The 13,978-nt window shown below is 37.1% G+C and overlaps 2 protein-coding genes across 2 annotated transcripts; one reads left to right on the plus strand and one right to left on the minus strand.

Annotated features, from left to right (window-relative positions):
* Positions 1-94: 94 nt before the first annotated feature.
* Positions 95-8,278, plus strand: LOC142973045 (uncharacterized). The gene is made up of 18 exons (XM_076114583.1): positions 95-581; positions 668-790; positions 1,204-1,381; positions 1,547-1,701; positions 2,053-2,208; positions 2,329-2,549; positions 2,810-2,981; positions 3,206-3,375; positions 3,507-3,789; positions 3,878-3,961; positions 4,043-4,333; positions 4,521-4,717; positions 4,965-5,049; positions 5,125-5,307; positions 5,582-5,758; positions 6,041-6,125; positions 6,239-6,453; positions 6,566-8,278. The coding sequence occupies exons 1-18, from the start codon at positions 144-146 to the stop codon at positions 7,496-7,498; spliced, it is 4,146 nt and encodes a 1,381-aa protein (XP_075970698.1). The 5' UTR covers positions 95-143; the 3' UTR covers positions 7,499-8,278.
* Positions 8,279-8,534: 256 nt separating this feature from the next.
* On the minus strand, positions 8,535-13,616 carry LOC142973046 (dihydrolipoyl dehydrogenase). The gene is made up of 12 exons (XM_076114584.1): positions 13,456-13,616; positions 12,908-13,030; positions 12,520-12,756; positions 11,721-11,861; positions 11,297-11,462; positions 10,871-11,028; positions 10,500-10,636; positions 10,035-10,122; positions 9,789-9,890; positions 9,577-9,714; positions 9,395-9,484; positions 8,535-9,300 (listed from the first exon to the last, which is right to left on the minus strand). Exons 1-12 carry the CDS (start codon positions 13,495-13,497, stop codon positions 9,235-9,237), a joined length of 1,488 nt encoding a protein of 495 aa, XP_075970699.1. The 5' UTR covers positions 13,498-13,616; the 3' UTR covers positions 8,535-9,234.
* Positions 13,617-13,978: the final 362 nt, after the last annotated feature.

Consider the following 13,978-nt stretch of genomic DNA (forward strand, 5'->3'; position numbering starts at 1 on the left):
ATATTAATAATATATTCGTAATTCGATTAGGTAGGTACATAACTATTGAATGTTGACTTTTGACAGTACTGTCAATTTTCTATTGTCTATTGTCCTACGTTAATGAAAGAAAAGTCAGTCAGTAAAAAATAATAACAAACAATATGGCCCAACAAAGTGAATTATTAGATTTCTCAGGTTTATTTAAACTAGATGTCTTATTACATCTTGATATTGCAACTTATAGTTTTTATGAAGTTGGTCAGAAAAAATTCTTCGCTTTCGCAAGTGACAAGGAATTTGTCTTTATTTATATTAACCCACAATTAGAACGTTTTGAAAAGAATTATGACTGGGATTTTTTAGATAATCCTATTCATTGTATGTGCTTTGAGCCCAGTGGTACGTGGGTGATTATTGTCAGTGATCAGAAGGTTTTGTTAGTTCCATTTCTACCTTTATTTATACCTCAAAATACCTTTGATCAGAAGTGGTCCTTAACCAGAGTCACAGTTTTACCTCTAGGAAATATATCAAAGCCCTCGTCATTAGTATGTTGGCTCACCAAGGAGTCTGAAAACATCTTGATAATTGGTTCTAAGGTATTCTTATATAATATGTTACAATTTTATATTTTAGTCTATAACCAAACAAACTGGTTTTAAATATATTCAACATCGTTTTTCAGACAGGAAGTGTAACTTTTTACTCACTGGAGTCACAGACCATTGTCGGAGAATGTAAAGTACCAGGAGAAATTTTAGATTTGCAGATCTGTTTTGATGATTCATTAGATCTTTTATCCCTCTTGGTAAGTATTCAGCAATAATCTTGCTATGGTCCTGAGAAATGAGAGAGGGTAAAAAATATTTATGCGGGATACTTAAACAAATATTATCTCAATTGCGTTTATGTCAACTGTTTAATTACCTGCCTCTGTGTCATAAACATCATCCTTCTATCACATACTAATAGTTAAACCAATTTTAATATTTGTTGAACTGAGGGTTTATATCTCAGAAAGGATTTAGGCAATGCTTATTTAAAAAAATGCACACAAGTCAAACTATAGGTGTAAGCTAGGCAAATTAGCTGGATTTATTAATGTTTTTGTAATTACAAATTTTTAGTCCATAATAAAAACAAATAAAAAACATAATGATATTGGAGTCCAATTTATCAAACAATTGGTGACCATCTTAAATCTGTGCACTTATCTTTCAGATATCAGTAAGTAAATCTCAGCAATGTAAGCTGGTGCTAGAACACAGGTCTTTTGGCTACAACTGGCTGCAACAAACTCGGGCACAGAATGACAAAGATAAGCGAGATGGGTTTATGTCTTATATCAAACAGCTGTCAAAGGATAAAATTACTTTCTTCATACAAGGTGGATCTAAAGGTAAGAAGATGAAATAAATAAGTCTTTGTACAAATTATTATGTATTACTAAGATATGTCTCCAAAACTAACGATAATTTTTGTGTTGCAATTTGTTTTGTGAAAAAATTTGCCCATTTGTTGTTGAAGTACCTAATCTTTATCAATTAAATTAATCAATTTGTAGATGACAACAAAGCTCAAACAGTGGAGTATGTACTGAAGCCTACTGAGTATTTACCATTGTTCCGCAAAGGCTCCAATAACTGGGCACTAACAGCGCAGTATGTCAACGGTAGACATTTTCTCACAGCATTTGAATTGAATGAAGGCACGCTCATTGTAAGTATTTCTATAGAATAATTACTAGACAATAGAACAATACCTGTAAGTGACTGTTTATTTACAGATTGCATTGTTGATTTCAATGTAATGTTTTAACAAAGTGATCATACTAACAGTTGGACAAGATATTGTATAATTTGAAATTGTATTGCATATTAAAGAAAATCAATGTTTGTATGCTTATCTTTAATACATTTAGACACTATTGATAAGGTTATCATGAACCTTTGGTTGGGTTGTCTTGGAATACCAGGTTCTGGGCCAAAAAGCATAAGAAATAAATTTATTTCTTGATAGTTTCGGTCGACTACAGACAGCTAGACTAATAAAAATATTTTTTTATTCTAGTTGGAGAGTCCTGAAGAAGATACTCCTTCAAGAACATTAAGGCCTTACATAAAAAAAGATGGCTTATACATTCAGGGTTTGTGGTCCCAGAGGATACTTTATCTGATAAGGAAAAACGAAGTTGAAGTTCATTCTTGTAATTTCTCTGTTATTCAGGTAAGTTTTGACTTAAAAGAGTAAATTATGTCAAAAGCTTGGTTAATAATAATGACATCCACATATAATAGTTTACACGTATTATTTGCACTATTAAACATTTAAAATTATTTTGTAAAGGGGGAAGCTCTACTCGGCGCAAAACGCGACTCATCGGAGTTATGGCGTGCAGAACTTATCGGGGATGTTCGACGAGCTCACCTCATGTCGGCGAAGGATCCACCGTCGATGGCCGGCGGGTGGCGCGAGCCCACATTCATGTGCGACCTGCAAATACCACGCTTCACACTCGAACCGTGTCTAATTATCACCAATCAAGGAGCTTATGTTTTGAATACTGTGTAAGTTTACTTTGAATTATCTTTTTCTAATAGCAAATAGTTAATGCATTAGTTATGTATGCTGTGTTTCATTATGTTCCATTAAGATCAAGTCGATATTTTTAACTCAAGCTTTTACGGCGATGCTTTACTATTATCTAGTTCTCATGAGCAATTAAAAAGCGTGATGGGCCTAAGTGCTGGTCTGTGTGTTATTATATCTAGCCGTCTTTGCTGAGTTCTGTGTATAGGCAGTTTTAGAATGTGCTTATACCGTTTAGGTCAGAGGCATCGGAGTGGCTGGTGGGTCTGATCATGCGAGGGGGTGTGGGCGCCGAGCAGTCGTGCGCAGCTCTGGGCGCGGCGCTGCCGGCGCTATTGCGAGCTGCGGCGGACATGCTGCTCTCGCGCGGGAAACTGCCGCCCGCACTTTACCTCTACTCCTTATCGCAGGTCACTTTTTAATTTATCGATTTCGACATTGTCTACGTGTTATTCGGTTCCTATATATCATGATGAATCGGAAGAAACAGATACCTATAAAATAATAAATAAAAAACACTGAAAATTTAGTTGCATCTTTTAACAGTTATTAAAATCTTTCGAGATTATCCTTTCCCACCTGCATAGATTTTCACTATGGTGTGTCACGATTCTCTATATTTTTGCATCTTCAGAGTCAACCGGATGGTTGGGTGGCTCGTCTTGGTGTGTTTGGCAAGCTACAAGAACTGGCTGAATACAAACAGACCGGGAACATTGGCAGCCTTAGTGATGCAGCTATTACAGTCAAACTACTTGCCATGTTGCTAACTATGGAAAACTGTAATGAGGACAGCTTTGATTCGTAAGTTATATTTTGTAACTATATAATCAGGCAGTGTATAGAGAATTTTGGATTGTTTGATAACATCAACAATAATCTAAATTTAAATCGTCCATGAGGAGTTCTTTTTAACTTATTTATTTTATTTTCAGGGACGTTAAACTGACAATATTAAGTCAAGTAGAACTTCTTGAGTTGTCGTCGTTTGCTGCTGCCGTCGGCCTTTGGGATTTAGTGCCAGTATTCAGTATCCACCGTGGTTACCCATACATCATGCTGTCAGCATTAAAGGCGAGGAATGACATGTGTCGCGGAGCAATCGATAGTCTCTTGAGACAAAGGTGTCTTGTACCACTTTTGCTTGAAGAAAATGGACAATGGCTGTTTGATTACATTATTGACAAGTGTAACAAATTTGATACAACCATTTTAAAGGTAATCTCCTTTTATTTTTAGGTTTAGGTATAAGCAAGATCGTTTCGATTAATATTGATTATACATATTATTACGTTTTGTTTTTCAGTGTCTATGCTTGTGGCTGAATCCAATGCAGGAACAGTTACGTCCCGTCATGCGCGATTTGAAGCAAGGAATAACGTCGATTTACGTAAGTGTTACAAGTTAAATTTTTAGTATAACTATAAATAAATAAGTATTTCCTTCTAATGTGAATCTGTATTTGTAACAGACGGCGAGACTGCAACAATTGATCGCTACGTTTATACACATCGCTTGCGTCATCGAGGCCAGAGATCCGTGTCCGGAGATTCAACTGGAGATCCCACAGAGTGCGGAGACTTGGAAGAATCAGTACACTCCCAAGAGAGCCCTGAGCTGTGGGCTCGCACACTGGGCCGTGGCCGACGACGGAAACGCTAAGATCATGATGACTCATACTCCGGTCGACACCGAGTTGATCGGCAGAGTCATCGACGTGGCGTGTGGCAGACATCACACGCTCGTGCTTACTGAAAACGGGGTAAATATAAGTGATCCCACGTTAGCATTGAAATAAATTTAATAAACGTATACTTGGTAGCCATGATTTAGATTTTTTTTTATTTACTCGACGTATCAGTATTGTGCATGTCATCGTTTATCAACTCGCCGCGTGAACAAGTGTCGTTTATTCAGTGAAAAGACGTAAACGGTCGTGTCGTGTGCAGATGTACGCGGCGGGCGACAACTCGTTCGGTCAGCTGGGCGTGGGGTCACGCTGGCGCGGCGGCGTGGGCGACGCGGCGCTGAGCGCGGGCGCGCTGCGCCGCCTGCCCGCCGCGCTGGGCGCGCCGCTCGCGCACATCGCCGCGGGACACTACCACTCCGCCGCCGTCGACGTCGGCGGCCGCCTCTACACCTGGGGGTGAGCCACCTCACATACAATGATACGAAACTCCGTAACCGTAACCCGGTAGTGTCGGATATTCGAAAAAAAAAACCATAACCGATACAAAAGTTCCGGATAATTTTGCATAAGAACCTACTTTAATTTAAAACCGTCCTTAAAAAAACCACATGCCACCCTTTCAGTAGACCTTGACCGCTCGAGTATATTCTCAAAGTAATAACATTATTACGGTCTAACATTGATCTGTACCTTTCTCGTTTAGATGGGGCGTGCACGGTCAATTGTGCCACGGCGTTATAGATGACGAGTGGTCGCCAAAGTTGGTGACCAGATTCCAGGGTAGAAAAGTGAGTATCTTTAGCCGTACGTATTTGCATGCGGTTTTATCTCGATAGCGGTAAATAATCGAGTTTTATGCGTAGGTGTTAAGTGTGGGCTGCGGCGCGTGTCACACGGTGGTGTTGATGAAGAACGGCGAGGTGTGGGCGTGTGGCGCGGGCGTGTTCGGTCAGGTGGGGCAGGGCAACAGGAACAAGGCCTCTGTACCGATGCGGGTGCCGCTGCAAGACCCCGTAGTCGCCATCGCCGTTGGATACTTTCATAACGTGAGACACATAACTACCTAATTAAATACCTAAACCTTCAATTCGTGATGACCGATCGAGCTAACGTCCCTAGTCACGGCCGATAAGCCTCAGTTTAAGAATCGTTAACGCGTCTCGATTACCACTATTTTGATAGAAAACTAGCGGATCTTTTTAGACGCATAGTTAGAATTGTAAAGCAATGGCCGCACCACTTACTAATGAGAGCGCTTCTGTGTCCTCTTGTAAACATACCTGTATACAAGTAAGCGATAAAGTATGTGTGTTTGTGCAGCTGGCGCTGACGAACAAGGGCGAGGTGTGGGCGTGGGGCGCGAGCCCGCAGCAGGTGCGCGCGGCGGCGGCGCGGCGCGGCGCCGACACGCCCGAGCACGAGCCCGCGCCCGCGCAGGACCTGCACCTCAAGCCGCTGCGCCTCGACACCTCCAACGTGCGCGGACACGTCGTGCAGGTACCATACCTCATCCTCCACTATTTACAAACTTACCCGAAATTTTCAGTAACTTAAGTGATGATTTTTGAAAAAATAACGAACCGTTCGTTTTTTCTCTACCATTTATCTGTGTTAACATTTGTACAAAGAAACTTTGCCATTTATAAGCATTTCAACTGATGCTAATCAACTTAGCCGTATATTTAATACAAAAGCTCTTGGTCCCCGTGAGATGTAATGTGATTTCTTCTTCAGCTGATATTGCGAGACACACTGAGTCATGTTCGATTTTATTTTCAGTTGTCGGCCGGTTGGCATCACTCTTGCATCCTTGACAACACTGGCACTGTTTACACCTGGGGTCTGAATTTCGATGGCCAACTTGGTGAGTTGACTTCGAGCAATAAAATAAACAGTTATAAGTAGTATGAATCAAATACTTATGGTTAGCTAGTGATAAAACTTAAAAGTTTAATTATATGATTGGAATGATTTCAGGAAGTGGTGATAGAAAGCAGATCCAGATACCAACAGAAGCTAAAGTGCGCATAGAATCGCAACCAGACACTGTGAAAAATAGCGGAGGTGGTAAAACTCCTGACGTTGAGGCAAAGAACTTCAAAACTAATGCTCTAGTGGCGTGCGGGGGAGACTTCACAGTTTATATTGACGATGACGGGAGAATCTTTGTTACGGGAAATACGCACCTGCAGGTATTTTATAAGATCTTTTTTCTTATCAGCTAGCCTATAGGCAAGGACTTTACTAAAAAATAATGTAAATGCTTTAAAAGGTTATGTAACTAATTTTAAATTTGTTTTCTAGCTGAATAATGAAAAGGAAAAAAGCAACAACCGTGTCATCATGATGAAGACTACAAAACGCGTCATTAAAATACCAGCAAGCCGCAACAACAACAAGTTTTTGTTCCAGCCTATTGATAGAATCGACATCATGTTTCCGTTCGATATTGATGACTTGCAAAGAAAACCAATAGAAACCAACTCGAATCCTTTAGCGTCAATGAATGATTTCAAAAAGAAATCCTGGGCTGATGAAATAATCCTCATACTTAAGCAATGGATAAACGAAGAGAATTTCAAAGGAAATCATAACATGGCAGCAAAATTCGCGTATCATAATAAAACCTACTCTGAATGTTTGAGATTATTACTGGAAAATTTAAAGTTTGAGACACAATATGAACAACTGTTTGTGACTCACACATCAACAGACGATTATGAAGAACTAAGTGATGAGAGTAAAGCCAATCAAAAGAAGGAAGAACTTAAAAGGGTAATAAATAATGTTATGTCCAAACGCATCAAGGAGGTGTCGATGTCTATACTGAACGAAGAAACATATCCGTTGATCGATCCTCTCGCTTATAAAGCTTTGCCATGCTGTTGCGATGAATTGAGTTACCGTAAGAAGGGCACATGTTCCAAATCGATCATAAACATAGCAGAAAGTAACATTTCTGCTAAAGCGGCACAGATTATTGATAAATGCATGAGCATTTTCCCTGTTGATACAGAATTATGGGAAGTATGCTTCCGACTCTCAAAGGATTTCTATCTTGATAATAATTTATGTATAACTGATCTAGAAGCTGTGTTACGCAAGTATATGGAATCGAATGCTACAACGATGGCAGCAGCGATTATGTACTCAAACGATTGCGCGCAATATAGTAAAATTCTGTCGCCTAAATTCTATTTGAATATGTGTAGTCAAGTGTTAGACACTTGGGGTTAACTCTACATTATTTTAAGTTTTTGTTTGCCATTTACTATAGGTTGTACTTTATGTAACCATATGTTTGATGTTAAAATCTTAACTTTGTTGGTGAAATCAAACTGTTATCATGTATTGTACTGTTTGTATTTGTTCTGTTCCTTTTTATACCGTCCCTGATATTGTCTTGTACCTAGGAAAGTTATATTTGTTATTTTTATGAAATATGTTGAATCAATTACTACTATACCTTTCTTGTAAATGTTAATGAAATAATAAGATAACTTAACTGTTTCAACTTAACTGCATGATGTCTATTCTCTGAAATTTCCAACATTTTAGAAAATGATTGCTTTATATGCCTACTTGATCTCTGTAAATTCTTGTCTTCTCACTTATTGTGTTTTCCAATATACTGATAATCTATAGTCTTTGATGAATTTATACACATAACGCTCACTGTTTTAGAATAGTACTCGTAGTTATGTGTTGTATTTTTTTGGCTGTTATCATTTATCTTGAATGTAAACGTTTTAATTCGACTAACAAAGACTTCAACTTCATATTGTAATAGTTGGTGTAATTTGATGTAATCTTGTAATAGTAAATGAAATTGTAATCTCTCATAAATACGAATTTAATCATATAATAGCCATAGGCAGGCGTAGCGCAACTGTAGTTCACTTGTGTAATCTGTTGTATCCGTCTAGTCATTATTATTTTAGTAAATGTTGTGTTTAAATCTAGATAATTTTATATATTTAACGCCAAATATATTAACACTGTTAGCTTTGTTTTACACTTAATTGTTTTAACTCGAATAAAATACGTTTAATAATACTGAATTCAAATATATCTTCTAGACCTATTAAAATATTTTTTTATTATTCTATTTGGAGTATACCTATTCAAACAAAAGCTTTGTAAAGATATTATACATACGTATATTTTTTGTAAACTATATTTACAAAATAAATATAAACACATCAATGCTACTACTTAAAATGCAGGAGGCCGCGTCAAGGAGTCGTCACTAATTAAAATAAATAAAACGGAATGAAACAGTTATAAAAAAAACAATATTTCCGAAATAAAATTAAATATACATATAAATATCACATAGATGCGGTATATGACTCAATATATAGCGCGTCGACAACACGTTATAGCGTGAGATATGTAATTACAATTACACTTTAGTATTGTGAGTGATTTACAGGAGAAATGGTATAATGGAGACATGTTGAGGTCATACTTTAAATATCCAATAGCACGTTCAAATTAGATTCATACAAGATTGCTTAGAGCTCACCGACACTACAAGGGTTGCCAACAATACTAGTTTTGACGATATTTGCGAGTGTTCAGATGTCGCAGTGTATTGTGAAAGCTGTGCAGAGACTGGAAAACGGCAAGATTGCACTGTGGTAGATCTTGACAACAACACATATTACTTTTCTCACAAAATAACAGACCTCACAGAGGTATACATACATTTTGTAATTTAGAAAATGTCGCCCCCTATGACGCAATACACTTCAAGAGCGATGAGGAATAACATTACGTATCTGTATTCATTCAAACACTACTTAAATGTACTGTTCTACCACAATGCGATATCTCTTTCTGTTTTACCAGTTATTTGATTCTCATCTTCGCAAAAACCTTCAAAGTTGGCTACCCTAAACATTGTTTCTTAAAACCCTGATGACTCGATGGGTTTTCATAAATTAAGTAATATACGTCTAGATCTACGATTAGAAGTTGATGGGCTTTCCACAGTATGCGGCCAAGTTCGCTTCACGTAGTGCTTCGGCGCAAGTCTGAAATTGAATATGAAAGGTTTTGGGGTTAAAAAAGTTTAAAAAGGACAGAAAATAATTTTTGATTGATTCTACCAAATGGTTAAGTACTTACGGGATGTGCGTGACACACTCTCGCGACATCCTCAGCTGCTGCTCCGTACTCTTGTGCCAATACAGCCTCGTTGATCAGCTCACCGCCACCCTGTAATTAAATAAAACAACATTATGATCACGCTGTATATACAAACGATAATACACTTAAAAGGCAATGTCATAGATTTATTTTGTACTTACGGGGCCAATGATGTGTGTGCCAAGGATGACATCTGTCTGTTTATCAGACAGAACCTTGACGAAACCGTCTGGTTCACCATTTGTCTTCGCCCTAGAGTTAGCCAGGAATGGGAATTTGCCCACTTTGTATGCCCTGCCCTGCAAAAATAATCACATATTAAGTGACTGTCCAGTTCTATTTACAGATTAAAATCTAGTACAACGAATCTTACTTCTTTCTTCAGATCTTCTTCGCTCTTGCCGACCCAACCGACTTCAGGTGAGGTGTAGATAACAGATGGAATGGCGTCATAGTTGAAGTGCGTCGACATACCCTGAAACAAGTATATTTGAGTAGTTAAGTATTTTGCTACTATGAAGTATTACTACTATTAGCGATGATAATAATAAGATTTTCGTATAATTAATTTAGGGCTTAAATTTTTTTTTGTAGTAATATATCTTTGAATAAAATTTACCTTGATTCCTTCAACACAAACAATGCCTTCATCTTCAGCTTTGTGGGCCAACATGGGTCCATGGATACAATCACCAATGGCATAGATTCTGAAAAAAATTATAATCATTTGGAATCAATTTGACAAAAACACTGGACCCATAATAATTTATATGTGAATAAATATTTTTTTGGATGGACACTAATTTAAAAGCTCATCCGAAGTTAAATTGGCCATAGTTAAACGGAAAGGATCCAACCCACACTATCAAAACACTCCTTGAAGTTAAAATTTTAATATCACGAAAACAATCCAAGTAAAATTCAAACCCACCATGAAGTTATAATCCTGAGTTAGTCCCCAAAATTAAAGTGGAGAATCAATGACGGAATACGATCTGAACTTTAAAGTTAAATATCTCGAAACTACGTCTGTGTGGGTTGGATCGTTTCCGTTTAACTATGGACAATTGAAAGGTTGGCTTACCCGGGAACAGTGGTCGCAAATTTGTCATTGACGGGAACGCGGCCCCTGTCGTCAAGAGCAATGCCGACATTCTGGAGTCCGAGGTCCTTGGTGTAGGGACGACGGCCGATCGAGATCAGGACGACGTCACAATCCAACTGGAAATCAACACAATATATAAATTATTTAACCATAAATAATTTATGGGCAAAATGTTACGATTTTTTATTACTCGTCTATCACGCATTTTAAGTTGAAAAGGTATCTAACCCTTTGACCGCTACGGTCGGCTATACTCGTCAAATCAGAAAGTGCTTACAATACTTTAGTCGGCAAATGTCGACAAAAATATATGGGTGTAATATAATGGGTAATAATGGGTTAGGACTTACAGTCTCCTTGGCGCCTCCCTTAGCGGGCTCTACTTCAACCTTGACAACTGATCCTTCTTTCTTGACAGATGTCACCTTAGTGCCCAGTTTGAACTTCATGCCTTGTTTAGCCATGATCTTGTGCAGCGTCTTAGCTACTTCACCGTCAATTCCGATACCTAAGTAACAAAATAAAAATTATGATTTCCTTCAATGGTTTCAACAGTCAAAAATATGACTATCCTAAATTTATTTTGAATTAAATTTACGACCATAAAGAAAACAAATCATGATAGCTAAAAGAAAGGATTATAAGAAACACAAGACAGTGTTATGAATCAGCTAAAACATGACAGTGATAATGAATTATCAAACCTGGTATCAGTTTATGACATCAATCAATCAAGACTTATTGCATGATAGAAGAGATTTATGCAAAATACTCGCCTCCAATGCTTTCCAAGAACTCAATGGCAGTTACATCAGAACCCAGCCTTTGGTAGACAGAGCCCAGCTCCAAACCGATAACACCAGCACCAATGACCAACATCTTCTTGGGCACCTTGGTAAGAGAAAGTGCGCCAGTTGATGTCACGATTTGTTGCTCATCAAACTGAAAATCAAAGAGAAACATGTATTATAAGAAGTCTAGATGACGATAGATTTTAACATCTTATCATTTTATAGATTTTTTTTCTTTAAAACAACCTTTCACCCTATATACGCTATATAGGCTATACGCGACAAATACGAACTTGCTCACGACGCTCAATTTTTGTCGACAATTGCCGACGCAAGCGACGTGAGTTTAAATGATAGTACTATGTAATATAAGTACAATATTTAGATTATTTCTTTTTTTACTACTAACCGTAACACCAGGGAAAGGAGTGACCTCAGAGCCAGTGGCAATTAAAATGTTCTTAGTGTTGATAGTTTCCACACCCTTCTCACCCTTCACTTCAACTTTCTTGGGATTGATAATAGTCCCCACTCCTCTGCACAATTGAACCTGAAAATAATACCCTTTATTCACTTGACCTTTTTAAAATATTGATTAAATCTAATTAATTCAGTTGTATACACAATGGCCAGTGTAATGTTAAAATGCAAATTGTACAATATGGGCCAGTCCATATTGTAACATTGTTCCCATTTGCAGAACCAATGACAATGAATCCATCTTTTGTGTATATTGTAATACTGGTTTTAATTAACTTCAAAGCTAAAAAATATAAAAGAGATTCCATGTATATCAGTACACAGAGCTTATCAGATAAGGTACTTTGCAAAGTATATGCACAATTAATAATATGTCTACAAATTATTTATTACACACCTTATCAAGTTATTTACATAGATAAAGGTCCTTTACTGCAGTATGATAAGTTGTGATTTAGCCTTAGCCTTTCAATCCTAGACTATTATGAGAGATAAGCAAGACAAAATTACGAATCCATGGCCCTTGTTTACTTTTTTATTAAAAAATAATTATTAAAACATAAACATTGTAATCATACATTACTAATATTTTTTTATATTTTTAAGGAATACAATTATTAGAACTAAATTGGAACATAATAATATGGACATTTGATAAGTGGGTCAATCAATAACTTATTTGTGTGATTTTAAGTAAGAAGGGCAGCAGTACAACGGAAAACACTCACCTTATTTTTTTGGAATAGCATGGCAATACCACCAGTGAGGGCTTTCACAGCATTTCTTTTGTACTCCATGATTTTGTCAAAGTTGTATGTCACATCGCCAGTCTCAATACCTCGGTGTTTGAAGTCATGTTTGGCCATATGGTATAAATGGGAATTGTGGAGAAGAGCTTTGGAGGGGATACAACCAACATTTAAGCATGTGCCACCTAGTGTAGGATCCTTCTCCACTGATACTGTCTACAACATGAAAAAATATATTGCATTAACACACAAATCAGATTTATTGCTTTCACACTCATCAATGCTTAAAACACTAAATTATTTGATTGAATTATGAAACATAATAACCATCCTTTTAATTTGAGTAAGTTATGTAGGTACTATTTACCTTAAAGCCAAGTTGAGCAGCTTTGATGGCAGCCACATACCCGCCAGGGCCCGAACCGATGACAACCAGATCAGCTTCATGTGTTGTTGAGTATTGTCTGGCTGCTATTCTCAAACCTCCAGACTAAAAATTTCAAAAACGTATATTCTATGCAAAAAATATACATATAACCAATATGTTTATTCTTGTGGTTTCAAAATCAGTCAAATTCAATATTTTTATCATTTTTGATATCATAGGAATATGTATAATAGTAACCAAACATTGAATATATTTTTTTCTATGTCATGCATTGATAAGAGAGTGTTGGTCACATGTTTGAAGGTCAATGCAGGTTATTAAGGTTTCTTTGATTCATAATTATTATCACGTAGGACATTTATTTGTTGACCCAATCAAGGACATACAAGGTTCAGTTAGTATACAACGATAAGAAACGTCTGCGAAGCATTGCCGATCGTACAAATCATTGCATAACAATTTGACTGTCTTCTTGAAACTCAGTGAAGTAGCACCCACTATGACAAATATTTTAGAGTAATGCTTACCCTGAGCGACGAGGAGGCCACTTTTAGAAATGTATACCCCATTATTGGTTATGTGATGGTATGGTATGACGAAATTTGTCCGATTCCTGTTGGAAAAAATATCGGAACCCTGGCGATCGGCAAAGTTATGTCAAGTAAGCTGTCAAAAACGACAAAATGTCATGTCCACAGAGTATTGTAAATTCCTGTAAGGCAAGATTTTAGCACACGCTACGCCATGCAATTATTTTCCTCCCAAACCTTTGACGTTATTCATTGCAGATCAATAGGATGAGGAATTATTTTATTAAAAAAAACTTCGATTGATGCTCATTCCTTGGAAAAACGTACAGGGCAAACTTATATTACATTGAGACACAACTCATATTGGTAAAAACATTTTTTTTTAAACAACCAACTGTTTCTGACTCTGATAATGTGTTTGAAAAATTATCATATGTAAATTTATTCAGGTTATTGAAAGAAATTCACAAAGAGTGTAAAAATTCAGATATTAAATAACACAAGCGTTTTTTCATATGGC

This window comes from Anticarsia gemmatalis, chromosome 5 (assembly GCF_050436995.1).
Source record: "Anticarsia gemmatalis isolate Benzon Research Colony breed Stoneville strain chromosome 5, ilAntGemm2 primary, whole genome shotgun sequence".
Taxonomy (NCBI): domain Eukaryota; kingdom Metazoa; phylum Arthropoda; class Insecta; order Lepidoptera; family Erebidae; genus Anticarsia; species Anticarsia gemmatalis.